Here is a 21,784-nt window from a genome sequence, read left to right on the forward strand (position 1 = left end):
TTTATGCTCAGTATGAGAAGTTTGAATTTCTTGATCCCCAACGGAAGAAGTAATATCATACCTGTTAGTCGAAATTTCAGTGTCACTTGGAGGAGATGCCTCACGTTTCCTTGAAGCCGTATCAAAGCGAGCTTTTTTATTTTTTCCAGGCATAACTGGAAAACTTCACTACACTTTCACTTCACTATATAATTTACGTAGAAATATCTCAAACCAAATTTACTCACTAAGCACTCGTTAACGTTAAAAACAAAATAATTACTTTGCGTTTCAACAGGTAGTCTTTCAAGAAGATTGCCTGTTGAAAGCGAAAAACAAAATTTCAATATCTCTCGGTAGTCTAAGACTTAGCCTCGAGCTGTTGGTAAAATGCGACCGTACTGTAGGACAGTTCAAGTCGATCTGATATTCCAGCAATGTTATTTGGTGTCTGAACAATGTACTTTTTCAACATACTTTCAGCGGCTTGGACAAACCGTTTTGTTAAATCATTGCTTTTGGAAACTAAGGACTGGATTTGACATTTTTGGATGAATATTGAGGTTTATTATCGGTGAATAATACTCTTGGAATGCCAAAGTTGGCAAGCCATTTTTTCATCTGTTCTACGGTTGCTTTAGAAGACGTGTTCTTTAACCCGTAAATACCCGGGACGGAACTTGTTTTTTGAAAATGCTCGTTCTCAGCACTGAAACGGCCGATTTGGGAGAACTTAGAATTTTGTTCAAGGGGAATAGTTACTCTGAGTTTTCGTAAAGATGCCAACCCTCTGGACCCCTTCCCCTTTTCGTGAGACGCAAATATGTCTGTGTTTTTTTCGTGAGACGCAAATATGTCTGTTTTTTTTTCTAATTTTTCAAACAGATTTCAAAACGATTTGTGTGAAGGTTTGTGAAGGAAACGATTTGTGTGAAGGTCTTTTTTTTAAAACGATGTGTGTGAAGGTAAACATATTGATTTGCTATTGTTTTCACTCAGTGCTAATTTGCTTTTTTTGCGTTTTTTCCGGATTTTTTCATCACTGATCAATATTCTTCTGACGTATAATCCATCGTTACATCCGTGTTTTGTGGAGTACAACGTCTTCCAGCGATTTTAAGTGATAAATTTTCAAAAAAAGCATTGCTTTCCTGTTGCCCAGCAAACGTGTAAAATAACAATGGAGTCGGTTTGTTGTGCTTGCGCCCGCGGTTTAGAAAAGGAAGATGAAGTTATTTGTAGCGGCTTCTGCAAATCCTCGTTTCACTTGAAGTGTGCTCATTTGACGGCAGAAACCAGGGATGCTGTTGCTAACTGTTCACAGCTGTTCTGGATGTGCAGAGCTTGTACTAAAATGATGGCAAACGCTTTCAAGCCATCAAGCCATTTCGTCCACAAACAGTGCTGTGCAGTTTATGGTTGATGGGCAAAACCAAGTGCTCGATGAAATAAGAAAAGAAGTTGCACTTAACATTACCAAAATCAACACGATACTCCAGTGAACACCTCTACCAACTACATCACGAACTCCCAGATCACAACAACCACCTTATCTAAGGAAAAGACCACGTCTGTTGATTCCCGATGAACCTCCGCAACGCGAGAATGTTCTCGAAGGGACAAAAGATGTAGAACCAGATGATGCAGTACCGTTAGCTGCTGTTCAAAAAGAACAACTGTTTTGGTTATATATGTCCGGCTTCGATCCTCTGGCGACAGTACAACAAGTTGATAAACTCGTCCGTAACAATCTGAAAACTGCACAAAACAACCCTTTTGATGTTTGTTGTCGTAATTTTAATAACGTTTCGAACTATTATGATTTTAACTTGTCCAAATCTACCTTTAAACTTAGAATAAGTAGTCATTAGAACAGTCTGTACGATTTTTTTTTCGAAGACTTATGAATAAATATAAATATAAAATATAAGATTGTGCAAACACTGGGAATTTTCATACGTATCAATTGCTCCATGTATCAGATCATGTCAAGTAGATGAAATATGGTATGTAAGAGTGAATTTTGGAAAACTACATATTTTCATAAAACAATCAAATAACGAAATCGTTCTTCAAATTTTAAGCTATACATTTTTGAAGTGAGGTCTCCTGAATCAGTACGTGATGAAATATTTATTTTAGCATGCAAATATTTTGAGAAAAACGAGTTCAAATTCACTAAAGTATGTATTTTCATGGAAACCTGATTTTCTTAGTCTCCCTCAGTAGGGTTCAACTTGGTTCTCCAATTTTTAAGCTCTATATTTCTAGAGTAACGCCTAATTTTCGTTCTCTCTACTTCATATACTGTCTGCTTAATGAACTAACGTATGAGATTTACGGAAAAATGTGACAGCTGTCATTATTTTTTTAACCGAGCACTCAGTGGTGCCGTTCTCAGCAATAAATTACCGAGACCCGGCAATAAATTTTAAGTATGTAAAACTACGGGATCAGCACTTGTTTCAACTTTAATTGTTCTTCCTGCCGTCTCCCTACATATCTTTGAAAAATGACAACGATTTGAAATATGGCCAAGCCGTACATGTATCATCATTGGTAGGCCCGGGATCATCAGATTTTCCTTGTGGGATTCATTTTGTCCAATTTCAAACGTTTTAAACTCAGCTTGTTTCCAACCGATTTCTGTCATTTTTGCAGCAATCAATTGGAAAATTATTTAAGCACCCGTCCAAATGCAGAAAATTGTAATCTGATTGTTCAAACTATTGTCATATTGAAAATTGTTGAACAGTGTCGAAACGCAAACGCTTGCTGCCTTTCCCTAAAAAGGACGACAGAATGGAGTACCCAGTTAGCCGGGAATGCACTCTTTGGGCTATATAAGAGACTGTTTCTCCTCAAGCAAATCAGTTTACTAGCAGCAGGCAGCAGCAGTGGACATCAACACCGATGGCAGTAGGCGAAGTGGATCAGCAGCGGGAAACAGCGGCGGTGGTAGTGGTTAGCTGCAGTACCTACCTCTACCTAGTTCGGCTTCCCTTCGATCTGAGTTGGACTCCACCAGCGGTAATCCAATTCAGATATCGTTGGGTAACTACAACCCGAAACTGAAAGAGACTAGCACCGCCTGAGATGGTTTGAGAAGCCACCATCATCCAGCGTATGTATATATAGGGTGTGTGCACATAACATGTGTGAATATCTGTAGCGTGTGTCCTTAGCTATATAAGGTGTGTGGCTTGCTATATAGCGTGTGTGGCTTGTTATTTGAACTATTAAACTATAGATGGGGAATGCACCATTTGCCCTTGTCTATAGCCTCTTCGTAGCCACTACCTCAATTAAAATATCTTAGTGCAACTTGATACAAAAGACAGCCTCAAAACAACTCAATTTCATTCTTGTTTTGGATACGGCAGCAAGTGAAACCGCAGTGCCGGCTACAGAGGTAAACGTTATCTGGAGCAAAGAGACTATTAAGTTAATTAACCCCAATTGAGTGTATTCCCAAACCTATTCCAAGAAATACATTGACATAAGACAGGCTGTCGTATTCTACGTTAATTCTGCGGTTGTGTCTTATAAACAACCTCTTCAACTATTTTGTGTGAGAACATAAATTTTAATACCAATTGCACGGTAGAGAAATATAAGAGAGTTTTTTATTGGAGATTGAGTTGTAATGTTCAAATTAGATGCTTGAATTTTTTTAAAGGTATTTTTCTAGACAACGTTAAATTCAATTGCGCCGTGTTGAATAACCTAACGTTCTGCGTTCAGAATACTGGAAGGTTTCTCTGGCACATGATGATGAGATTTTTGATTCGTAATACGATCCATAACCATTCTACATACCCAGGATACGTTTACTCTTGGAAAGCTTAAAATAAAAACAAAAATTATAAATCTAAAAATCTTAAGCCTGCGTCTCGGCCTGCGTTTAAATTTTCAAATTCTACTTTCCTCTCTGTTATGTTATGTTTATTATTAATTAAGCCTAAAGTGCACGTCTCTAAGCCAATAGTGGAATATGATTACCGTTCATGCATTGATTCTTATAGCGAATTTCTTTATTCCACCAGCTCACCATGGTTTGACCTGGAGTCGCCCGAATTGCTGTCAAAACCTGGCCTATGAAAAGACGCCATTTTTCTATGACCGAAAAATAACAAGCAAAATATTGGAACCACAGCGGGTTCGAAATGGAAATGGAGCCACAAAAAAAGTCACATACAACCCAGTGCAAAAGCATAGGCGCGTCTAAGGCCTGGTCAAAACCCTTCTTTATTCACTTGAATTTCGACCTAGAATTGACCTGGAAGCGCCTGCAAAACAGACAGGTTCGCACTGTAACTTTTGACAGTTTTGAGAGTGGGTTCACCAAACTATTACATCGTATCTGTCAAAACTGTCAAAACACGCGGGTGATGTTGAAAACAAAAGAAAAATGTGATTCGTCGCTCTGTGCAGTGAAATCATGAAACGCAAACGAGAAATAATTGCTGCAGCAAATAAGTTTGTTATGAATTAATGGAATCGGATACGGAGTACGAAAGTGCTTTAATCACAATTTTCAGTAAACCATCGAGAACAAGCAGGAGTCGGGTGGCGAATTTTGTCATCGACGTAGTTGAAAAATATACGGATGTACGGAAAAAGTATTTTGACAGCATTATGTTTACATCGCACATGGTCTCATGCACACCAACGCAAGGCATTAGATCGTAGATCGAAATCGTTTTTTTATTCCACCCGAAAGTTTGCACCAACCCCGTGGAATAAAAAAAATTCGCTATTACATTCAACGATTTTTTCTTTCTTTTTTCTTAACTGCATTCCCTCTGGTGCAGAACACCATAAAATGCATAAGATTCCTCTCGAGTCACACTCGTTCTCTCATCTCATATTTCTGCCGACATTGCGAAAGGGTTTCAACAAAAGAACTCGAAAGCCCCGTCAACTGCGTAAGTGTGGTACCCCAGTTGTATTAATGGATACCTTTTCTGTACAATAACTCGTCTTTATTTACATACAACAATCTCTCACAGGTTTTAGTGTACATATAAAAAATGTATGGCGTTCATCCAAACTGGCGCGCTGCTGGTGCTTCAGCAATTAAGTTCGCCCAGAATGTTCCATAGTTTTTCACAATTGTTCCACTGCAAAAGAAAAACATGAATGTATTTTTGTTCCGGAAATTATTTATCATCTATAACGGCATAGTTAGTATAGTTCCAACTGATTTCAATAATTCTATAATTAATTCTATAAATAATAATAGTGGATGCCAAATGAAAATGGAAGTTACTTTAAAATTTAATATGATAACAAAACTCCAGTTAATATGGCGTACACAGATAAGAAAAAATAACTACAAAAATTTGAATTTAAAAAATAATAAATTTAACAGAGTTGTGATTGTTCTATTAACAATATTTCAGTTTTTTCTTGAATTGTCGCGCCGTGACAATGGGAATGACATTATCAAAAAGTACTCGAGTAGCGAAACGAATAAGAGAACTAAAGACAAACGAGACTAAACAGCAACGCGGTGGAAGAGCTTTAAACATGGTAGAAGGAAGAACAGCCTTAGAGAACACAATACTACAATCTTTCACCACGCGGGCGAAACCCGCCAGTAGGTACTATCAAATAAAATTGAAAACTTTAGAAGAAAGCAAAAAACGCAGTATGCTTAGCTATCGGTTTTAGTAGCCTTGCAATTTGACAGTTAATGTTTTTCGCTTCGCACGATTGCTGTTTCTTTGCCCTTGGTAACCGCGAGTTAATTTTATTGCAAATTTTCAATAGATACAAGCTAAGGTCACTGATTCCAACGCCTCCTACTACCTTTCACACTGAAAAGCGTTGGTAAATTGGAAAGTATTACCACTAAAGCAACTACCAGAAGGGGTCGTCAAAAACAGTTCTGCTAAGGAATTTCAGGAAAATTCTATGGTTGCTTTTTTTCTCACAGCACAGCTAAATACAACGCATATTTTCAAGATTTTCAACTTAATCTATAGCCGCTCCAACCGGACACGCAAACAACCGCAAATTGCATTTCCATTTCTACGCACTCAGAACTACCCGCGGCATGAGCTCCAGCTAGGCTATAATTCGCGTAACAATTGCGACACTCCGAACCGTTGCACGGCAGTAAAAACGGTGCGTAGCAGCCTTCGTCGAGGACACTATCAAACTCTAGCCGCACTTTCGGGCCACTTTGGTTGGGGTTGGAGTGGAACACTTCTCGGACCGGTTTCACTACAAGCCCACATCTTGTTCACCTTCCCAGACTGCTTAGTGGCACTCCTACGGTTCACTTCAAACTAAGCGGTGTGGCTTGCGTTGTGATAAAAGGTCGACTAACTCGTCGCTCGATGGTAATGTACATACGATATCGGACACACAACCGATCAAAATACAGTTTCCAATGACACTAAATTATACGTTCCGACAGTTGTACCGTTAACAAGCCTGCTAGTGCGAAAGTGAAAGGTTCGTCTCGAATCGCGGTGCACTACATTTCGACACATTCTGCAGAGGGTCAATATTGCACTTACGTGAAGTAAACCTGTCCCTGACCATTCTTTGGCGCGTTCCATACAAAGCTTGCCCGCTCCTTGTCCCGGTTGTCGGCATGCGTAATGGAGGAACATTCCGGAATGGTTTTCGTGTTTGGAGATTCAATCCACTCGCCGATCCATTCGTTGCTTTGGGCATCCCTGGCCTGCAGGAAGAACCCACGGAACACATCCTGACCAGTGACGTCCACCTGAATTTGGGTGCCTGGTCCGTAGGTGTTTCCACTAGCTGTCACACGGAACGGACTAGTGCTGGCGTCTTGCGTTCTAGCGGCACCATGATTTGGTTGGTTGAAGCGGCTTTTGACGCAGGTGTCCGCTGGAGCTCCATCCGGGAATGCACTGACTGCGGCCAGACACATTCCAAAGTAGACAAACGCTTGTATCACCTTCATGTTGCCGAGGGTGTAGATTTAGTTTCGAATTCCTTCTCTTTGAGAACACTGCACCAAGAGAGAACTGAACAGTTCGAATGCGTACGTACTAAACGGCCAAAAACGGTCGATCCGGTGGGCTTTATATTGTTGTTAGTATACTGTCCGCTCTAGGCCAGACTCCGAAGGGAGGGGGAGATGTGGTCGCGAAACTGACATGACTCGAGTTCACCGTTCGGTTCATAGTTAGGGTGAGGCCCGTTCGTATGAGAAGCGGTTTGTGACAAGGTTTCAATTTAATTATGCTTTTAAAACAGACACAACGTCTGCTGCTGGCAGCAGCAATGAAATATGAATGAATGGCGCCTTGGCAGCGCTTGGGTAGAAAAAAGTACCTACTGTTGGTTTGAGCGGTACGGTGATATGCCGGATCATCGCTGGGAGAGATGATAAAAGTTTCGGTTGACCTTCCCCTCTGCATGTGTCGAACAACATATAGCGTAGTAAATAGTTGAGAAAGGGATTTTAATTTAATTCCAAATTCAAATTGGGTTTGTCTGTCCAGCTTGGAGCCTCTGCTGTTCAGTGTTGAAGGTTCGACTAAAAACATCTCTACGAGATGTTTGATATAGTTTTCGGCGACTGGTTGCAAACACTCGCTAACAGAATCATATAATCTGGTTATTAGTTTGAACTAAATTTTCATACACGTAATGAGGGGTCTTTTCAGAATATAACATGGCCAAGTAAAATTACACTTGTAAACACAGGTTTTTTCCTAGAGCTCAAATTAAAAAAAAAGGAAAGATTATAGCTTTTCAATCGTTCCTGTGAATATTGGTGCCCCAAGCAAAATTTACCTTTTCAAAAACTCAAATGAGTTTTCCCGTAAGCCAACGTCCGGCGAGCACTTACTGTGCGGCTTTTTGGCGCACTTCTGAAAACACAGGATGCTCCAAAATTTACATGAATGGTTGAGAAGCTATATAATCTTTTTAGGGTAACTTTTGCCGACCAGTGTTACTACTCTTTGTAGAGCTTTGATTTGTTTTATATTCAGCTGGACGCATCCTGTTGTTTACATTCAGATGTAAAAGTAAGTGCGGAAAAATAAAATTTTGGTGGGAGTGGGATCATGAATTATTTGATCATGAGTTGGCATAAATCTGAAATGTAACTATTGTGATGAAAGACGTGAATCACTTAAACTGTTCAGAAATTTGCCTCATGAGGCAATTTAGGCCCAAATAAAAACATATACGGTTAATGCTGTTGAACAGTCGAACGATGATATGAGTATTTTACTAATTTGAAGTGTGATAATAGTTGAAGATGTTGTTTATGAGACACGACCGCAAGGTTAAAGTATAATTACGACAACCTGTCTTATTTCAATGTATTTCTTGTAATAATTGAAAGATAGATTAAAAGAAAGATGAGAAGGTATTGTGTTACACACATTGTAAAGTCACTTGACTGTGTAGTATTCAAATTGTTTCTGCCTCGCGCGTAGTGTTACATTCTCTTGTCTAGCTGTTATGTACTCAGTAGGTGATAAAATTCTGAAAATGGTGGAAAATGCTACCGAGATAACAACAGAACGAGGATCATCCCATATGTCATACAAATGGCAATCTGCAAAGAAGATGAATTGGTTTCCTAGCGCCCCAAAATCATCTATTTGTGCATGCAGTAGGTGAAACTTTTCTGCCACTCGCCAAAACATTACACCACAGTGATACAAAAGGATATTATTTCTTTGCATGTATTGAAATTTGATTTCAATCTACTTTTTGCACTCTACTTCTTGATAGTAAACTCTGTAGTACTCAGATGTGGAAAACTCATTTTTACTACTCCAATTGAATTTTTGTGGTCGCCCGATTGGTTTTAGTTTCCACAAAGCTGGGACCTTGCATGCAGGTTAACGGTGCTTCCCACACAGAAGGGAGATCTAAAATCTAGCGCTGTGGAGCTCCCAGCTCCCAGCAAATTATCTTCTTGCAACAGTGATTGAATGCTTCCGTTACCGATTTTGCTACCCGTTATCAGCTGCTACTAAGTTGAGACCTTTCTCCCCACCATCCATTAGTAAAATGATTGGTTCGAGTAGAAGCAGGTTTTTATTTAGCTCAAGAGTGCATTACAGGTTAACCGGTATGTATGTTAGGGGAAATAAGCGATAAGCGACCAACCAAATCAATCGAAATCTGTGTTTCTACAAGGCTCTACCATTTTCAATAGCACAGTTTTTGCATAATTAAGGCTTTATTATGCGTTCAGTGTCGTATGTCGGAGCAAATAACACAAGATACCGTATTTAGTTTTTTTCGTAAGATTTGGATCATTGCGACCATTATTTTGATCGTTTTATGGTATATCTTTTATACCTACTTTTATACCTTTTATACCTACTTTTATACACTCAATTACGAAACATTTCATTACGCTGTTGTTGGATGTTGCATATTACTAAAGGAAAAGAAAATCCCGTTCGTGTTGAGACATGAAGATGAGTCTGAATTTACAACCTATTTCGTAAAGGTATTCTAGGTACTTGAATGAATAATGTATAACAAATTGACTCTTCAATTAAGTATTTAAATTGTCCTCAAAAAGACAATTCGTTGTTTAGTTCAATATCGGATATGATGCCAATCAATAAGCAATAAGGCACTCTTCTGATAACACAGTCGAAGGTTGTTTTTACCCTGAAAATTTGACAGCCGACAGATTTTGATTGCCGTCACCACCGTTTTTGTGTTGCCAAAATACGGTAGCTACCTCTAATGCTGATGCTGCACTGCCGCTGCTGCTACACCGCACAGAGACAGCTCTTTACTAGGAGAAGTAATATCGCTGCACTGTAATTACTATTACTTCCGGTGCCCACGCTGCAGCCACCGTTTCTACTCGCTGCTTCTTAGGACCGTACTAGTGGCCATCCACAAGTAAACTGATTGGTTGGAACAGGAGCAGGGTTTTATATATCCCGAATAGTGCATTCCCGGTCAACTAGGCATAATATTCTATCAACCGTGTTCGGGAAAGCACGCACTAAGCAACCACCCGGTCAACATCATATCGTATATAAATGAATGAAACTAATCGTAAATGTATCTCAACGAAGTCAAAATCGTATACAATGCGCAGAAGTTAATTTTTAATCGTATATTATGCCAGAACCTGACTGTTTTACGATTTTAGGTTTGAAATCGTAAGACAATATAAAAAAATCGCTTCAAGTCGGATATTATTGTATATTTATACTTATATCAATGAATTGCATATTATTATTCCTTACTATTCCTTAGTATGTATATTGTCGCTAATACATAACGTATATGCTATTTTCGTGCATCTAATGCGAGTTTGTTGGGTATCCAGCTTTGCATAAGCGGTAATGGCGGATAGTGCACGAAGCCCAATTTGACGTTTGCTGTAGGTCAGGGAATTTTCAATCGCAGTAACAGAGTTGAAAATATAACAACGTCGTAACGTAGCATAGCAACTGCAACAAACAATGGGCGTCTTGTTATTTAAATTTCGTCGTGCGCATGCGCGAATAAAAACAAACAAAATTGTTTACTAAAGTTGCTATGCTACGCGGAAATTTTTTTCATGTTTTTCACTCCGTTACTGCGATTGAAAATTACCCGACCTACAGAAAACGTCAAAATGGGCTGCGTGTACTGTCCGCCATTACCGCTCGTGGAAAGCTGGATATATGAGTGCGGATATTTCAAACGAAACAGGAATATGCGTATGAAAATGTTGACTGGGCAATCAGAAATCGAAATCAGCGTTTTAACAAGACTATTTTCAGTACTCCAAAAGTTCGAATAATCACACTACAATTTTCTGCTTTTGGGCAGGTACATAGTCGATTTTCCAATCGATTGCTGTAAGAACAGAGGAGACCGGTTGGAAACTGACTGACTTTTAAACATTTGAAAATGGACAATTTTCGTACAAGAAGTACAATAGATAGCTCAATTCTGTTGGTTTCTTTGGGAAGCTGAGAATTGCGTAATCAATAGTGTCTTAAAAACATCACACTAGAGAAAAAAAGAAGCACTTAGAAAGGAACAAATGTGAAATTGAATGTTTTTTGATAACTGAAATGCAATTTTCTCTCCAAAACCCATGGTTTTCACGGGTTTTGTTGTTAACCAAATTAAACATTGAAGTCTACTCTACAAGTTGTTTTTTGACACCAAGCACCTAACTCTTTTAGTTTAGCTGTTATTTCAATTTAAAAGCAATAAGCTGCGCCTTATTGCTTTTAAATTGAAATAACTTTGGCGACACCTTCTTGGGAATGCTTTCTACGGCAGAAAGTCCCAAGAAGGACCAAAATCAACAAGAAAATCTCTTAAACTTTTTTTTTTAAACGTACGTGCTGAAAGTGCCAAATTTTGAAACCACGTGTTCAATCATAATTCACCAGTTAACCCTTAACTAGCCCGCTCATCTGATAATATTGATCAAATCGGTTGTGTAGTTTCTGAAATAATGAAGTTTCGTGATTTTCACATTTCGATACATTACAGACGAAGTTACAGTCCGATTACAGTAAAATTCAATAGGGTGTTATGAGGCATCTAGACTTATCAATTGACACCAATTTTGTGGAAATCGGGTCAGCCATCTCTTAGAAAAGTGAGTGAGTTCAAGTAGTCTTCGGAATATGTTCCTTTTCATAGCTGGATTTCACATTTTTAAACATAACAGGCAAAGTTATTGTCCGATTGCAAAACAAATCAATAGGGTCTTATGGGGTAACTAGACCTTCCTTTTGACACTGATTTTATGAAAATCGGTCCAGCCATCTCTGAGAAACATGAGTGAGACTAAACAGTCTTCAGAACACGTTTCTTTTCATAACTTTTGAACTGCAACTTAAATCTTCACAAAATTCAAAAGTTAAGGGTTTTTTAGGTAGCCCGTTTATTTAAAACCAATTCTGTTCTAATCGGTTGTGTAGTTATTGAGATAATGATGTTTCATGATTTTCACATTTTGATACATAACCTCTAAACTAAAAATCCGATTACAATAAAATTGAATAGGGTCTTATGGGACAACAAGACCTTTCATTTACAATCAATTTCATGAGAATCGGTCCAGGCATCTCTGAGAAAAGTGAGTGAGAATAAAAATCTGCACATACACACACACACATACACATACACACACACATACAGAAAATGAAAAGTCGAGTGATATATGCCATTCGGCCCTTCGGAGCACTTTTATACTTTTGGATTTTTTTCTGGTAAAGCCTCAAAAACCAAAGCTACCGGAAAAACGTTATTCTTTCGAGTTTTCCGATATCTGCATGCACAGCTTGAGAGTGCAATTTATTCTTCATTCAAGCCGACCGAAAATTGCTTTTGGTGATATCCGTCGTTTGTTCGTTGACATCCACATGTAGAGAACTTGAATGGATGGATGGTAACCAGCACAAAACGAAGCAAGCCAGACGGTTACCAACCTGATTCGGAGAACGATTTCGAAGCGGAGTGCTTTCGCTTCGGTTACTGCAGCAGCGAGTGGTTGTGCTTCGGTCGTCATGGTTCGCATGCAAAAGTTCCGAAAAAATACGAACGCCTCATGTAGGTGTGTTGAGTGTATGCGTATCAGTCAATTGAAATTATGGGTAAGGAAAGGGGGGGTGTTTATAGAACCAGAACTTTCTTTGTGTGAACAAGTTACTCAGCGTTCTGTTCTAATGCCGCAGGGTAGAGAAAGGCTTTACCCCAAAGGGAGTAGGAAGTGAAGCAGCACCGGTAATCGATGTAAACTTTTGGTGCGTGGTGGCGTGCTCACACGTATGAACTAGGTTTGGAACTTTATGCGAGCTTTCGTGCGAACTCAGTGTTACTAATATTGGTATCCCCTTTCTTCAACTGATTCAAGTTATAGTTGCTATTCTACAAACTATGTTTGAATTACACGATACTACAGTGAATCATAAAAATATCCATACGGTTTACTGTAAAACATGAAAGTAAAAAAAGTGATTTTTGTTTCGAGTGCGAAAATAAAAGTGAAGTAGAAAAAAGTAGGGGGGTGGTATTCAAGACACGACCGCATGACGTTGACTACCGTATTCTTATAAAAAAAAAATATTCCATTGAAGCAAATAGTAGAGGGAATTGCAACGCTTCTTTTACAAAACTTCTGTAATGAAATTTCGAGGCACCAAAAGGTACAAGTTGCCGATTATTCTCGTTTACTGGTTTCCGTCCAGAATTCCAGCCATTTTAGTGTTTTGCAGTAGCCATTTACTACTAAAAGCCACCAGCATTACGGGTGAAACCGGCACGAGATGACCGGTACTCTTATGTCTTTCCTCCTTTCAGCTGCTATCACCTAGCGTCCGCATGTCACTGGTGCGGTTCTGGAATTAAAATGATGGGGCGCCGGCCGCTGTCGTAAAATTAACACCAACAAAAAGATGCATATTTGCAAGGTTTATTCCGCTAGCAGCAGCATAAACATCGGAAACAGAAAGTGACAACAACAATAACAACAAAGTCAGATCGATTGTATCCGTTAGTGTCGACTGTGCTTGGGAAGAGAGGTAGTGATTGGCTGCGCGGTATGATTTAGACAATCGATATTAATTACCAATTTTTCAATAGTGTATCTCAAACAATAGTTTGTTTTTGTTACATAAATTTAACCGTAAAAGAATTTCTGATCGATTGATGCCAAAACCTCGAAAACCTGATTATAGATGACTGCAAAATAAGCGCTCAAAACCTGACCACTTTTCTCTGGTTTTCCCTGGTTGAATTACTAGATTTTCAAATTCAGGGGCCTAACTTCGATATAGACGTTAGTCAACGTCAAAACAGAAAATTCAATTAGCCGCTTCTGTAACAAAATTTCGAGGCACCAAAAGGGGCCAGGTGCCGAATATATCCATGTTTTTGGTCAGTCCGTTTAGAATTCTTTCAAGATAGCGTCCGTATGTAGCCGGTACGGTTTAGTAATGAAACTGATGGGGTGAAATGTTCGAACGGTACGTTTTATACCAAGGCTTCGTCAGATAAATTAAAAGAGGGATGGGCTACGCAAATTATGAAATGGAAGAGACAAATGTTTCTTGAAAGCTGCGCCGGCCGCTGTCATAATATTAACACCAACACAAACATGCATTTTTGCAAGGTTTTTTCCGCTAGCAGCATCATTTGGTAAAACAGAAAATTCAATTTGCCGCTTCTGTAACAAAATTAAGAGGCACCAAAAGGTGCCAGTTACCGATTATAGTTTCCTGGTTAGTCCGTCCAGAATTCCAGCCATTTAAGTGTTTTGCAGTAGCCATTTATTACTAAAGCCACCAGCATTACGGGTGAAACCGGCACGAGATGACCGGTACTATATTGTATTTCCTTCTTTCAGCTGCTATCACCTAGCGTCCGCATGTCACTGATGCGGTTTTGGAATCAGAATGATGGGGCGCCGGCCGCTGTCGTAAAATTAACACCAACAAAAAGATGCATATTTGCAAGGTTTTTTCCGCTAGCAGCAGCATTTTGTAATAAAACAGAAAATTCAATTAGCCGCTTCTGTAACAAAATTTCGAGGCACCAAAAGGGGCCAGGTGCCGAATATATCCATGTTTTTGGTCAGTCCGTTTAGAATTCTTTCAAGATAGCGTCCGTATGTAGCCGGTACGGTTTAGTAATGAAACTGATGGGGTGAAATGTTCGAACGGTACGTTTTATACCAAGGCTTCGTCAGATAAATTAAAAGAGGGATGGGCTACGCAAATTATGAAATGGAAGAGACAAATGTTTCTTGAAAGCTGCGCCGGCCGCTGTCATAATATTAACACCAACACAAACATGCATTTTTGCAAGGTTTTTTCCGCTAGCAGCATCATTTGGTAAAACAGAAAATTCAATTTGCCGCTTCTGTAACAAAATTTAGAGGCACCAAAAGGTGCCAGTTACCGATTATAGTTTCCTGGTTAGTCCGTCCAGAATTCCAGCCATTTAAGTGTTTTGCAGTAGCCATTTACTACTAAAGCCACCAGCATTACGGGTGAAACCGGCACGAGATGACCGGTACTATATTGTATTTCCTCCTTTCAGCTGCTATCACCTAGCGTCCGCATGTCACTGGTGCGGTTTTGGAATCAGAATGATGGGGCGCCGGCCGCTGTCGTAAAATTAACGCCAACAAAAAGATGCATATTTGCAAGGTTTTTTCCGCTAGCAGCAGCATAAACATCGGAAACAGAAAGTGACAACAACAATAACAACAAAGTCAGATCGATTGTATCCGTTAGTGTCGACTGTGCTGGGGAAGAGAGGTAGTGATTGGCTGCGCGGTATGATTTAGACAATCGATATTAATTACCATTTTTTCAATAGTGTATCTCAAACAATAGTTTGTTTTTGTTACATAAATTTAACCGTAAAAGAATTTCTGATCGATTGATGCCAAAACCTCGAAAACCTGATTATAGATGACTGCAAAATAAGCGCTCAAAACCTGACCACTTTTCTCTGGTTTTCCCTGGTTGAATTACTAGATTTTTAAATTCAGGGGCCTAACTTCGATATAGACGTTAGTCAACGTCAAAAAGGATTTACCAAGTCCTCCGATATTTTCAACATTTCGATCGTTCTAGACATTTTCGATATTGTTGTAATTTTCTAAATTGTGGACAATAATCTCATGGGTGTTCGGAATTACTAATCCGGCAGCACTGCTAGGACAGACTGTGTGCCGAATGCTGCCAAGCTAGCCAGTACAGAAACCCACCCTCTCGGGCTCTAGCCATTTGTTCACACGTGTAAGCTAGAGTCGCCGTTCCGTTCGGATTGCGAAACAGTGTCTCCCGCCCGAGTCGTAGCCGTTCGCCAAATTGTCCATTGCAACCAACGCCTGCGCGTAGATAATCGGGGCGCCATCCTATGCTGCAGTATTTTTGCTACACACAAGTCCTGTGCCACCTTTCAGGAGAGGCAGCAGCAGCAGCTTCGAGCCTTACGGTACGGTACACCACGAATCGTCGATCGAATCGCTTGTGTGCCAGTGTGCTTGCCTTGCAAAACTGTTGTGTATAGCCAGCGGAACGCCCGCCCGCGCAGGGCAGCATAAAGCCCGTTGGCCCTCGAACCACAACCAAACAAGTTCGGTTTGTCAGTTCTATTTATTATTTCGATTATTGCAGACACGCGGGCGGTTATTCCGAAGACTGTGCTACGACGCCACCCTACAGCACCTCTGCCTCTATTTGATGTAAGGCTATTGCGATTCGGGAACCTGACGGTTACCGCATGTGACATCCATTCAAAACGGTTGCGTTTTTCGGATATCTGAACAGGCAGGAGGTGGAACGTTACGCGGACTCGCGGCACTGTAATTATCCGGAAGTTACGGCTTTTCCACCTTAGTGTTTTTTTTCTATCGAAGTTCCGTCAACATTGCAAATGTTTCATGTTTGTTTCCCATAGTGCGGTTCATTTTTTTTCTTCCGATGTCTTTGTGTGGTATTATATGGGGCAACTTGGGTTTTTCACAGCTAGCCGCTTCTAGCGTAGGATTTGATGTTTGATCGTTAGGACAGGCAGCGATTAGATTGATCGCGTTTTGATTTTCGTGGCGTATTATACATATTGTTCGCAGGGAAGTTCGAGTTTTCGGTCGGAAATCGATACAGAGAAAGCAGCGAGCGAACAAGGCGCAAAAGTGTTGTGAAGCAAACAAATCCAGTGTCGCCAGGGAAAAAAGAAGAGAAGAGGGAAAAATCCTGCAGTAAAGCACACCAGCCGGTGTAACGGCCCTGCCCTCCCCACGGTTTGGCCTCGTTTCTGTTTGCTGTTTTCGAGTGAGTCTCCGAGAGTGCATTAAGTTCGACTAGTTTGCTGTGATTTTGGGTTGCATATTTACCATCATCGGTTGTGTCATCGAAAAATTGTCCACGAAAAAAGTGGCTGCTGTTTTTCAGCGAGGATGATAGCAATGAAGCAGTTCCAGTACATGTCATCGAAATAAAGGAACACAGTAGGCTTTGAAAAGCTAGCTAAGGCAAAGGTGAGTTGCTTATAATTGAATTAATATTCGCACGAATTCGCGTGAAATCAATATGCGCTTACTAAGTTAACCGTTAGTAATGCACGGAAAGTGTAGGTTTAATGGCGGGGATTTCTTTGTTTCATTTGACCCCCCACCGGGGGGTTTGTGTTTCTCACACTCCTTGCCGGCCAAAGCGAACGGATTTTTTTTGCTGTGTTTCGTTGGAGAACATGCGAGTAAATATCGTGACCACCCGTCAGGGGATGAGGGAAAATCATACACGGCTCGCATGAACTAGAGTGACGAATGTTTAGACAGGAGCACAAGTGAAGTAATAGTGTTGATAGCCGAATTTCAGCTGCACGTAATGTATGTAATGACACGTTAGGCGTACATTGCAATAACCGCAGTGTCGCCTAGCCAGCGTGGTGGTATTGACATGGTGTGACCTAGGTCTGCACGGCACCACCACTGCCTCAGGGGTCAATCGATTTATGTATATTAGGCGTAATTTTAGACGACGCTCTTCCTTCCGAATCGTCCAATAGCTTGCAAAGTGTGGAAAATTTGCATCGAAAACGGCTGCGGAATTGCTGCGATTAGAGTTCAAGCTAGGTTTCCGACCGGAACCGTCGCTTGGTGGAAGGTGTTATTTTGATTTTTCAATTATTTCTGCATAAAAGCTGCTATCATACTTTCGTGGAGCATTGTTGCGTTCGCACGCAAAGCCCTGAACGATACTTAGGTTTCCGTGGGGTACGTCGTCAACTTCTCTTTGAACAGGAACGCTGGGTGACAACGGATGGGATATGATGTCATCCAGCACCGAGTAGGATAGTGTTTTATTTTAATTTCGATTGTTGCACTGTATTATTATATTTTATTGCTCTCAATAGTTCATACTTTTTATTTGCCTTTGTGTGAGTCAAGTTTTATCAGGAATTTCATTGTCAATCATAACGAGAATATTGATGGTTTTTTTTAGAAATGAATTTCAGTGGTCACTTTGAACACAAAACGATTCTAACGAGAGCTGATATGTGCATAGCAACATTCATTTGCTAATCAACTGAAGCATTGAATAACTGGAACTGGAAATAATGCTATTTGATCTCTTTTGTTGGGATTTAATCAGTTAACTTCTCTTTACATGTCAACAAAAGTAAAAGCAACATTCAATAAATGTAAAATCAAAACCAAAAACTGAGATAAACTGGAGCGAATTGAAGCAAATTTTTTAAAACTTCCGAATTGAATGACGCCCATCATATTCTATGAATTTCTGATTATTTTTGTTAATTTTTAAACGTTTTTCACTTTTCTAAAAAAATTGATTCTCTGTGACTTTTATATCAAATTCTGGTTATTCTGTTATATTTACCAGATGATTTTTGACAATTTTTTCGTGTTTTATTCCACCCTATGATTTTAAATCAATAATTTTCGTTATTTAAGGATTTACTGACGATTCTTGACGATTTCCTATTTATTTTGTAATTTGTGATAGTTTTTGATTATGTTTAGCACAGCCTCACTCATCACTTCAATTTCCGCATTATCCTCTTCATTATCGTCTAGATTTACTTTTTTTACAACTGGTTGTTGAATCATAGTTAAACGTTCCCTAATGATCGATAACGGTACATCATCTCCATCGTCGCATTTGGTCTTGGTACACAACGATTTCCAGCACTTCCCATGATTTTGCAACCCAGAAAGTGGTGCCTTGATATTTCCATCGAAATCTTCTTGGCATTCGGTAACTTTTATTATCAACTTCTGCCTGAAAGCTGGCTTTTATCATTTGATTTATGCATTGGAATTATCCATTGCATTGCACAGTGGTTTAAACTCGAAAAATCGTGATCGTTTTAGATTTGACTGTGAAATATTGATTTTATGTACCCAGTGTCTTCAGCAAGTTTATTCCATATAACAAAGCCTTTCTTTTGGCGTTTTCGGTTTTTTGATCAATCCCCCTAGTAGTATATAGTAAATATTTTTTCTAATTTTCAAAATACCCGATTGCTTTCTCCAGCAAAGTTGTAGGAAAATCACTATAATCTTCTATCTGTACGTCTGATATGATGAAATAGAGTTTTACGAGGAACAGTCCTCAAAATTAGTTTTTGGTTCAAAACTTTTTCTGTAATCGTCGAAACAGTTCAAGATGTTCTAAGATTTCGTTCATTATGCTAAATTTCGCATTTTTGTAGAATATATTGGTTTGATATTTTCATTTGTTCTAAAGATATTTCTAGTTTTTTGCGAAAAGTAGCCATATTTTGAGTCCATATTTCTCCGAAGGTTGCAGATAGTAGCAAACCAGACTATATGCATTTGAAAGTTTGGCAAAAGAACTGCATTACTTATAAGAGTTCAACTGTTTCCAGTTGTATCCAACCGAGTACTGAATGAAAGAAAAACACCCCTCGTAACAGTCAGATTCAACAGTTATGACGTATAAAGTTGAAGTATTTAGTGAAAAAAAAAACTATTTTATACTTTATGTTTTCAGTTTTTAATGATTTACTCCACGTTTTAATGATTTACTCTACTGTTTTAGTTAAATCTAACAAATATAAAGCATCAGTTGATAAACTTCGCTCAGTTTTACAAATGATGCTACGTTTGCTAGAAATAAGTGTATCCGATAGGTCCAGCAAGCGGTGAAAAATATCGATGTTTGTAGCCACCCGCGAAATTTTACGGGAATGATGTTCACGTGTTTCCCGTATAATTTCGTTCAATGCTTCCTGTGCTTCTTCCGAGAGCTGTCCTATCGGAACCAAAAAGTGGCCAGCAATCTGTGCACCGTGAATCAGTATTTTGTGTACTGACGCAGGTAGATAGTACCATGGATATAACTCCACTAATTTTCGCGCCGTGTCGATGCAATATTTATCGAATTTTTCAGTGTTTAACTTTCTACCAGAAGCAACAGCTTGAAGGATGGCTCCACAACGATTCAGTAAATTTATATCAAGTCCTGCGGAAAAAAAAAGGATTATAAAAGCAAGCAAATAATTTGCAATCTTCGAACAAATATGGACTCGAAATATAGCTATTTTCAGCAAAAAACTAGAAATATCTTTACAACAAATTAAAATATCAGACCAATATATTCTACAAAAATGCGAGGTTTAGCAGAATGAAAAAAATCTTAGAACATCTTGAACTGTATCGACGATTACAGGAAAAGTTTTGGACAAAAAACTAATTTCGAGGACTGTTCCTCGTAAAACTCTATTTCATCATATCAGACGTACAGATAAAAGATTACAGTGTTCAGCAATTCTTTTTCTTATAGATTTTCCTACAACTTTGCTGAAGAAAGCAATCGGGTATTTTGAAAATTAGAAAAAATATTTTTTTTATCTAACTACTAGGGGGAATAATCAAATACTATAAGGTATACAGCCGTAGGGTTGTATGAAATGGTGACGTGGGACTAAACACTGTCTGCAGACAGAATCAATGTGTTTGCTCAGCGACTGTACGTATTTTTAATTTCAGCCTCCCCTGGAAATCAATTTTTAAAATATATTCAACAACACTCGAAAGAATATCGATTATATCTGACGATATTATGCCTGTAGTATTTTTTTGTTCAAACAACATGTATTTGACAAGGCATAAGCATATCGTGCTTGTTGAAGAAGCACCAAGAATTTCTCGTAATGCGTCAAAGTCAGAATTAACTCTATATCCTCAAAAACCAAATCCAATAATACTGACGTTATCATAATGAAAGGTTTTGTCTTATTAAACTCCGATTAAATCAAATCTATCTTACTTTCAAAATATTATGGAAGACCTTACAAAGGTTCATTAATTGGCGAACAGAAGAAGATATGGTAAACAAAATTAATAACAAGTTCCAACAAAAAATCGTTACAATCAACAATTCCATTTTTGTTTTTTGTTTGACAATTTTTTTCATTTGCCTAGAACTACATTCGCTGTATTACGATGACGTCTAATATACGTTCATTATAAAAAAGCTTAGAATAATAATATATCATCTAACAATTTTGAAATATAAAAAGAGATTCTGAATGAATCTTAGTAAATAAACCAAAAATTCACAAATTCACATTTGCAGGTTCTTACTCTTTTATGAATGTGTATATTTGGAAATTTACTCTTTCGATACTATCCGGTAACGATTATTTAGTGAATATCGAAAATAAAATTAAATAAATATCCGTTGCAAAAATTTACAATTCTTGTTGAGTAATTTATGGCAATCACATTTATTAGATAAAGATTCAATCACCATCAACAACAGCATTGTAGTTTTTCCTCGATTGTACACGAATAGAAATGTACGAACAAAAGTGTACCACTGCAATACGAATAGTACCGCTGCAGTACGAATAGAAGTGTACCGCTGAATGTACGAAACGAAGAGTACCGCTGCAGTCATAGACGACGAGAGACCTGCGGTTCTTTACTCCACTGGTATTGTTGCTTTCACCGGCATGTTTTCTTTCAAGACATCAGTTTTTATTAGGTTTTAAAAGCAGGTTTAGAAATTGTTCAAGAATGGGGTTTGTTTCAAACTTTTAGGAAAACTTTTACCTTCGAGACATCATGTTAGCCTAAGGTCATGGAAGCAGAAATTAGTCGACCTATTGGGACGGGGTGACTCTGTCAATTTTTATTTCGATATTGGTACAGAGAATATCACAGGGAACGAATGGTGTCCATTTACGTCGTCTGTGCTAGGAATGCTCGCATGTAATTGGTTCATTGTTCGCGTAAATTTGTCATTGAAACTTTTTATCAATTTTACAGCTTAGCAATGAAATTTGAATGGTAACTAGCATATTTCAA

General features: G+C 38.8%; 2 protein-coding genes across 11 annotated transcripts in view; one reads left to right on the forward strand and one right to left on the reverse strand.

The window, feature by feature from the left end:
• Positions 1–4,942: 4,942 nt before the first annotated feature.
• On the reverse strand, positions 4,943–7,034 carry LOC129725299 (putative defense protein 3). Its single transcript, XM_055680926.1, has 2 exons — positions 6,510–7,034; positions 4,943–5,102 (listed from the first exon to the last, which is right to left on the reverse strand). Exons 1-2 carry the CDS (start codon positions 6,923–6,925, stop codon positions 5,024–5,026), a joined length of 495 nt encoding a protein of 164 aa, XP_055536901.1. The 5' UTR covers positions 6,926–7,034; the 3' UTR covers positions 4,943–5,023.
• Positions 7,035–15,771: 8,737 nt separating this feature from the next.
• Positions 15,772–21,784, forward strand: part of LOC129725225 (uncharacterized) — a 189,962-nt gene continuing 183,949 nt past the window's right edge. For 7 of the 10 annotated variants that reach the window (XM_055680806.1, XM_055680815.1, XM_055680824.1 and 4 more), the window contains exon 1: positions 16,071–16,963. The gene's annotated coding sequence lies outside the window, so the exon portion shown is untranslated. Of the gene's footprint in view, positions 15,919–15,939; positions 16,964–21,784 lie in introns of those variants that run through there. The other 3 variants (XM_055680789.1, XM_055680798.1, XM_055680782.1) reach the window with 3 other exon arrangements.

Source organism: Wyeomyia smithii, chromosome 1 (genome assembly GCF_029784165.1).
Source record: "Wyeomyia smithii strain HCP4-BCI-WySm-NY-G18 chromosome 1, ASM2978416v1, whole genome shotgun sequence".
NCBI classification, from domain to species: Eukaryota; Metazoa; Arthropoda; class Insecta; order Diptera; family Culicidae; genus Wyeomyia; species Wyeomyia smithii.